Genomic DNA, 8,877 nt, shown 5'->3' on the forward strand with positions numbered 1-8,877 from the left:
TCAAAATAGCTGTGAACGTTTGTTTATTTTAAACTTGAAAATGTTGCAGAAGTTAGAGTTTGAAAAAACAAATTAGTTCGAATGATTTGTAACGGAGCGCGAATGTGTGTCAAGTTCGAATGTCTGAAAACGGGGAGAGCTACAGATTCGTATGATTGTAGTTGACTTTTTTTATGTTCACCCGGTAACGAAGGAAGAAAATTGTAATGCAGTCATCGTGACAAAACGTCACGTCCAAAACGAGCTCATGACGCAATTTGTATAAACACTGACGAGTCTCATCGTCCGGCAAGAAGGTCTTTCGTTAATCTTTCTCTCACTCTATTTTTTCCTCTCTCCGGTTGACGATTTCGTCGAAGGCTGACGACCGTGGCATTCGATACTGCGTTTTTATATACACGAGATTCCCCACCATCGATTTTATTTTTCCTGTTGCAATATCGAAACGAAGAAGTGGGACTTTTAGGCCGGTCACAAATTTTTTCCCAGTCAGTCAATAGCGGGAGATCGTCCGGTCGACGAATCGATCTCAGCTGACGCCGAGTCTTATCTTTATCTCTCTGCAATTCTGAGTGCCATAAAATTTCTCTATATTTTTGTTTTCGATCGCGAAATGTTTGTCGAGCCCCCGGAAACTCAGGGGAATGAGAATTCTTGTGCTTTAAAATGACAACGGAAAAATGGACATTTCATAAACTGCTCTCCGCAACGAGTAATATTCGATAACATTAACGCATATACAAATAATTTTACATCGCCGTAATCACCGGTTCGCTGTCCTCGTGAATCTGCGATCATTTCTATACATACAACGTCGTAATTCAAGTCTATGAGCGTACATAAATATACGAGGCGTTTAATGTCACTTTTACTTTCCTCAAAATTCACTGTCATGATTCATACAAACTTTTTATGGATTTTCCCATTGAGGGATAAGTGAGCACGTGTCGGGATTTCCTGATTTTGCGAATTTCTTGATTCATACAAACAATTGTTTTCTTTCGTACTTTTCTGTTTCATTATTGTTATTATTTTTTTTTAATTTTGCTGTATTTTTCTATCGATTTTCAATTTTGGATGCGATACTTCGAAATCTATGAGAACTTTTGTTTCAGGGCCCATAATTCCGAATGGGCCCAAACGAGGAATTCCATTAGTTTAAAAAATAAATGAAAAACCCCGGAATACGTGTCCGCTTATTTCTTACGTAGTAAAAGACGTTAAAAAATCATGAGGCGAAATGGCCCATACGCGTGTCTTCCGTGTAGCTTCTATATATAAACTGTGAAGCCAGAAACAGGCGACACGCTGGCCCGATTCAATATTTCAACATTTCGCAATTCGGGGGACTCTCTGCGCTCGTGTTTGACAACGGTACGTGCGATATTTGACAATAAAAAATCACGTTGTTGAGTTATGCCAGAAACGCCGGCAAAGGAGTTACGAACTGACTGTCTTTCTGAGAACATTAACGTCAAATCTATTCTGCCAAGTTTCACAATGCATTATAATCAATTTCTTGAATTGGATTTCATTCAAAAATTTCGTTTTTTATCAACTCAGCTTAAAAGTAGATCATTTATTATCAACGCGAACTCTGCCCGTTTTCTCCTTTCCCATCGCCCGTCGACGTTCGAGAATAGACCAACGAAAAGTTGGTGATCGAATCAATATTTACGAACGTTTCGGAGCAAATTTAAATTCATAGTTCGATACACTTTTTTGGAATTTGGATATTTGAGTGCGCGAAAGCGGAGAAATTCGTACTTGGTTTTTAGAGATAGATATAGGCAAGATATGCGAGTCCGCGGCGAAACGCGCGCGATATTATTCTTAGTCGGCGATGCTGCCTCCATTGGGATCTTGGGAGCCGGCGTCGGGACGTTCGAGACGAGAGAGAGGCACGTGAAGCTTTTGCTCGTCTCTCCATCTCGCTTCCTCTCTATTCCTAAACTCGTCCACATAGGGGAGTCTCTCTTACTGTTTCTTTCGTCTTTGAAAGATTTTAGCTTGTGTGTTGAGTCGAGTGAAACAGTATGAGAGAGCTTTTCCATCCGCATGCGTCGGGGCTAATAGGCGTTTTGCCAGAAAAAACGAAACCCAACGAAATCTCTTCAATACGTTACGAACCGCGAACGCTACTGTTTGGCTCGATTGTGCCGCGCCATACTGTTATCCAATTTACATATTGAGAGAAAAACACACGATAACTACGAATACCGAAAGTTCCAATACTGGAGAAAGGAAAAAACAATAGAAACGCTAAGGAAACTTTTTGCCAGGAGAGAATCTTTTTCGCGTACCTGCGAGCTCGGATTAATAGGTATTGAGATTGTAAATAGCGTGCGTAAAGGCCAAATTAACGGTTTACAAGGATTTCTAGTCGTTCAACCCCGAATTTTATGGCAAAATATAGAAAATCATGAGGAATCAATCGTGCGAAGTTAATTTAAATAGTTTTTCGATAATTTACAATTGGAAAATTCGCGCGCATTTTTCAAAACCTAAAAGTGCAGTTTTGTTCGAGGTACGAACGATTGAAAAACGTGATTTTTTCCTGGATCCAGATGGAATTGGAATTGCATTCGCTGCTCGACTCGAAAATCCTCAATCGCGAAATCACGTTTATTTCGCAGTTGTTTAGTGCGGTGATGTCAGACCTAAATGGCTCAAAGTGTTCGAAAAAAGCAAGCCCAGCTCGACACTGACACGGCAACAGTATCCATAAACGTTTCGTACTTTCGTCGATCTTCGAAATTCCACGAGGAAAATTTAAAACGCGCAAAATTCACTGTCCTCGCCGCGTATTTTATTCTATTTTTGGCGGGGGGACGAAGAAAACGCGCAACGATTCCGAACTTACCGTTTCGTTTCGGTTGTGTGCCCTCGGCTGTTATAAACGTGACATCACGATTCATTCTATGATCGTACTTCCGGAAAACGAAAAATATCAAACTTCGTCCATTCTTGCATTAAAAAACCAAAGCAACGTAAAGAAAAAATAAGCTAAAAAGTAAAAGTAAACATTTGAATGAAATACAATAATCCTGCGGAAAACGGTTGAAAAAACTTGTCTAATTATTAGCATACGCGGCGCTGATATCGCGCGAATTCGCCCCATGAATTTAATATCGTTTCTAAAGTTAACTCAACTTCCAAGGGCAACTCACTTTATTCAAATATGATACAAGATCAAGTTTTTTTTTCTCTCGCATTCAAAAGAGGAAAGGAGGTTAATACTTTTAGCTGGGATTTGTTCGGATAAATAAAAGTTATTTCGACGCTACTCGCTTTCATCGCACACTATCACTATCCAGGTCAAGATACGAATTTTTTGCCAATTTTTTTTTCTCGATCACTCTTCGGAACACCAACGAGACTCGATCGAATTCGCATCGTCTTCCGAACAGAGTTTCATCGGCATAAATTACAAGGGCACCGGACTTCGCGACTAGAAATCGCGAATCGTCGATGAAAAATAAGGAAAAAATGTCGTTTGAAAATAAAGAGAGATTTTGGTGCAATCATTGACTCGCTGGCAGTTAAACTCGCGTTAAATTGGGAGGAAAAAATAATGTTTGAGGGAAAGTACTACTTTTTGGACACGATCAAAGCTCCGGTATACGCTTCAATCAAACGCGGCTATTTTTATTCTTGTTTTGACGGTTATTTGGCCGATAGTACACAGCAACGATGTCGTGGCTTGAGGAGAGGATCGAAGAATGCCAAATACGACGATGAGCAATACTGGATTGTCAGTTATGTTATAACAGAAATTGTAACGTGGCACAAGTTTCGGGACCTCGGAGACGTTGCTCTAATACGACATGGACGTATAGTTTGTCTACTTTTAGCCACGATTCTCTCTCTCCTCTGCTCCTCCTCTCCTTCTCGTTAAGAGTCTCGATCTCGTGGAGCCTGGGATTCTAGCCAGCAAGAGGGAAAGTGAGAGTGAGAGGAGGAGAAAAAAGACGAGAGAAATATCGCGGTGAACGTACTCAACGCGCATTTCCGATTCTAAATTCGTATCCTCTGCCTCATCGTACTTATTCTCGTTTCCTTTTTTTTTATTCTCAATTCCTTTAGGCTCTTTCTAAATCTGTACAAAAATCGACACAAAAGGTCTGTAGGCTCGACCCGTCAGAATTTTCGCACGAATGAATGTCGAGAATACTCGGTTTGGAAAATCGATTAACTATCGGCCCGAGAGTCACGATTGTTGATTCTGTTTTTCTTGCAAACTAATGAGTTCCCGTAGCAAAGCATCTTGGTTTACCGATTCGATGAGTAACGCGTCTGATTATTCGGAAATATTGAAACGCCCTCGAAAATTGATGCGCGAAGAATGAACGATTGAATACGAAAATTTGTGTCAAGCATTCGACTTTTATACACCGTTGAATCGATGATTAATAAATTATAGATGCGAAGCTGTATTTGCAATGGTAAAAGTGTGTACGGGTACTGAGAGGTTCGTCGGGACATTGGACATTTTTCAGGCTCGTCGATTCGCTCCGGGATAAAGCGAGAAAAGCGAGCGAGGATCTCGAGTCTTTCGTCAACGACGAAAACGAAGTTAAACGGCTGACAGAACTCTTGGAATCGGAACACGATCGTATAAAAGATCTTTACGTGTACGGTGCCGATCAGGATAGGACGGAAGAGGAATTGTCAGAGTTGAGGAATAAACTCGAGAGGCTCGTTGATTCGGTGAAGAAGTTTTCGGGAAGCACTAAGGCGCGGTATCAATCCAGCCAGCAGTTGGTACCGAGCGATTTGGCACAGCAGTTGACACAATTGGAATTGACAGCGGAAAATACGACACAAACGATGGACGAGAAACAGAGGGAACAGAAACGCGCGAGGACTACGAGGAGCGATTATTTGAGGGACGTCGAAGAGTTACAAGCTTGGATACGACAGGCCGAGCTCAAAGTTCAAGATCGATCGATCGAACCGTCGAGATTGCGCGAATCGTTGCGACAGATACAGAACGAGCTTGGACCCATGTCCGACAGGCTCGAACGACTGACGAAAAATGGCCAAACCATCGCTGAAAATACTCGCGACGAAGAGGAGAAAGAAATTATTGGTAAAACCATCGGCAATTTGACTGATCAACTTGCACAAGTGAGGTCGTGGCTCGATGAGAAGAAACAACAAGTTGGCGATATTATGGACGCCTGGCAAAGATTCCTCGTACTTTATGACGCTGTCAAAACTTGGATCGAGGAAAAGAGGGTTTTCCTTGTCGAACCCCTCACCCTCACCAGCCTCGTACAAACCAGGCAGAGGCTACACGATTACTCGGTACGTCGAAAATATTTGGAAACGTTCTCGATCACGCGTTGCTCTTCTATTCCACTTCGGTGCAAATCTTGTAACGTGAAAAAAATGTTTTTTACGTTTTTTCGAATAATGGATTACATTGATGAAGATAGAACTGGAGAAAAAAGGCGTAATAGTTTAATCTGGGAACGTGTGTGTGTGTGTGTGGAGAATATTCGTAGCAAAAAAGAAATCAAGTTTTTTTAGTATTCAAAAAACTCCAGGAATATTTTGAAATTATTAGATTTTTCGTGTTCCCAATGAAAAAATTTACCGTCGAGATAACCTGCCTCGTCGATGACTCAAAGTATTGAAAGAAACGAGCGCAGTTCCTGGCAATCAAATTTCAATTTTGTTGTTCGAATGTTCGATCCGATCATCAAAGTAATTTTTCGAAATTCTGTAAACATTTGTTTTATGAACACACGATTTGCGTGAAAGTGTCACCGAGCAAACTTGAACGAGGTCAAAAGATCGCTTGCTCAAGCACAATGAATGATTACAGACCGCGGTAAAGAGCTGCAAACAGGTGAACAAGAATCTCAGCGACATGGGCAAAGAATTGGAGAGTATCGGTCAAGTGACGAGCGTAGGTGATTTACCGGAGAAATTAGCCGAGGTCGAGGAGGCCAAGGTTCAGGTCGAGGGACAATTGTTGGAAAGGGTGTGTTTTTTTTATTCCAAGAATAACTAAAAAATGAAATCCTCGACGAAAACATCGATGAAGTTTTTGAACCCGTAGCTCCATTCTGTAACGTAATTTCGAAGGATTTTCAAAAAATTCAAAACATTTCTTACTATTATTTTTGGGCGTCACAACCGGCAATTTTTATCGGAGAATTCCTTGTTCGATCCTCTCATAGCTTGGCATTATGGAAAAAACTAATTTCATCGACATTTTTTCGTCCTCGAATTCGACTTTTAAAATTCCTTAGGTTGTTATTCAAAAGAGAAATAAAAAAAAAAAAAAAAAAACATTACAGAACGCTTTACTGCAAGAAACGAGCGAGGAATGGGAACAATGTGAGAAAAAGATGAAAGACGTTAAAGGATGGCTGGAGAAGGCGCGACAGAGCCTCGATTCGGCGCAAAATAAAAAGAAACCATTGCGCGATCAGCACGCTATAAGAGAAAAAATGCTTAGCGATATTGCTATACAAAAAACAAAGATATCGATTTCGGTGGAAAAGCTTCAGGTACACTTCCGTTCCGGTATCGGTGGTGATAATCGTATAAGCGAAACGGCCGACGAGATGATCAATGAGCTCAACAGTCTCAATGACGTCGTCAAGGAACAAACCAATTCTTTGGAAGCTTGTCTCGCACAGATCGATCAGTACCAACAGGTCAGGGAAAACCATTCGAAAATTCGAGTTGCATCGACATATTTTATAGTATCGAGGAAAACATCGATTTTTTCGATTCTCAAAAATTTTATTCGATTTATAAAAAAATCTTATGTAAATCCAATAAAATTGCTAGTTGGAGGGTCTTCGGGACGATGAAACGAAAATTCAGTTGTTGACAAATTTGTATAATTTGCTGCCAACCGAATATTTTCTCCGAGATTCAAATTTTATTCCTCTGGACATAAATTCGATCGAATTCGAATGATTTTTATCCAAACGAATAACTTTTTATTCCCTCGGAAAATTCCGTTGCACCCAGATTCCTTGAAAAATTGATAAAATTGATTTTCTCTCGTTCAGAGTTTGTCGTTGCAACGACAAGGACACTCGTGTCCTTGAAACCCTAAGAAAACAATGAACATTTGAACGTTACGCGACAACAGTTTTTTTCGTTTATTAAATTTACAGGAAATTCAGCAACTGCGACAGCAGATAGTACAGGTGGAGCAACAGCTGAGAAGCGTGCTCAGCCCGACTTATCTTCCGAATGACAGGGAGAAGGCTTTGCAAGAGCAACAGGTAGGTTATCAATTTTCAAACTTTTTTTATTTCTTCGATAAGTTATATCATGTCCTCTCACCTGCACCGTGCAATTGTGCTGAAGCAGCAATTGAATTTGCATCTTTGATACCAATCCAAAACCACCACCACGATTTATCGCGCGTTTGGCGCGAATGCGCATCGCTATACTTGTCGATTTTATGAACAAAAAAAAGACGAATAAATATTTATTTTTTTTCTAATTTTTTTTTTTAAATTCCCTTTTTTTGCGAAAGTGTGAAATTCTAATATTAATAACAAAACCTGTAAGCCTTGAATCCTCTCTCGATGCATTTATACACACTTATAAAAGTATATATGATTGAATATACGCACATATTTACAATATATATATATGCATATACGTGTGTGTAGATCGATATAACAATCGAAGTAGATCGTGAAATAACTCAATCGCCGATATATGGGACAATTATGAAGATACGGCATCGAATTTGAAAACGAGGGAGAGATCGAGGGCAGTCGAGAACTCCTCATCCGAACTCAATTTATCCGCACTATTTCTGGTCCCTCATTCATCGAGGTGTTTCCATATAGCGGCGAGTTTTAATAATTAATGCACCTTAGTCTCCCAATCATTACCGGCTTTTCCACTCATTAAAAATATTCTTGGAAAATGACTTATTTCTACCAGCAGTTTTATTCATTGAGTTATAAAGAACATTGATAAAAAATTGCCATTCATCGATGTTTTCAAGTACAACTGAAAATGACTGTTCGAATTCTGAACTTTTGTCTCAGTAAAAAAAGATTCCTCGGACAGAATAATCGAAAATTGTTGGTAGAAAGTCATTGACGGAATCTCACGAGTGTCGTAACAGATTCGTTCCCGAAAAAGAAGGTTTTTAATGCACAAATAAAAACACAGTGAATACCACTCACAGAAACTTCACGATGCTCGATATCGCTGGCTAAAATCACTAGCACTCGCACCAGACACGCAACGTACACACGATTACCATTACAACAGGAAATATCATCAGAGCGACGAAGAATCGACATGAATAACCATAAATAACCATCACCGTGTTCATAACCCAAAATAATCAATAACCATCGAAAATTTATTCCTTCTTTATTCTAATCTAAGCATACCTACTAACATTTGACAGCGGGAAAAAAAATCAATCATGGATCATGAAAAATGTAAAATTCGTCATTATTCATTGTTAAACTATGACGTTTGTATATACTTGCTATCCTGGTGGTACATTGCTTACAAAGGTGTTGGTTGGTATCTTGGTTTAAGGTTTTTCTCTTTCTTTCTCTCTCTCTCTCTCTCTCTCTCTCTTTCAATCAATCTCTCCTTGATATCTCACTCCTAGCTATTAAGTACGTTTGTTTTGGTATTTCATTATCGTCTTACAGAGATTACTTGATTTTGCTTGTTTGTGTTAACGTTTACCTCATTTATTTGATTATTTTACGTTTATGTATTTTTAATACTATATTGCCGATCATACATATATGCTATATATAAATATTTATATATGTATAACGCACATTATATATATATCCATAACGTCACTATTGAGTCCGGTGATGAATCGCGACAGAGACAAAAATATTGGATGTTCGA

At 39.5% G+C, this 8,877-nt stretch overlaps 1 protein-coding gene across 9 annotated transcripts in view; it reads left to right on the forward strand.

Moving 5' to 3' along the window:
- Msp300 (Muscle-specific protein 300 kDa) overlaps window positions 1-8,877 on the forward strand; it is a 111,198-nt gene that overhangs the window by 54,233 nt on the left and 48,088 nt on the right. For all 9 annotated transcript variants that reach the window (XM_043422004.1, XM_043422000.1, XM_043422002.1 and 6 more), the window contains 4 exons: window positions 4,500-5,310; window positions 5,834-5,992; window positions 6,312-6,674; window positions 7,146-7,256. In XM_043422004.1, coding sequence (XP_043277939.1) covers window positions 4,500-5,310; window positions 5,834-5,992; window positions 6,312-6,674; window positions 7,146-7,256 — 1,444 coding nt within the window. The remainder of the gene's footprint in view (window positions 1-4,499; window positions 5,311-5,833; window positions 5,993-6,311; window positions 6,675-7,145; window positions 7,257-8,877) is intronic.

The sequence above is a fragment of the Venturia canescens genome, chromosome 6 (assembly GCF_019457755.1).
Source record: "Venturia canescens isolate UGA chromosome 6, ASM1945775v1, whole genome shotgun sequence".
NCBI classification, from domain to species: Eukaryota; Metazoa; Arthropoda; class Insecta; order Hymenoptera; family Ichneumonidae; genus Venturia; species Venturia canescens.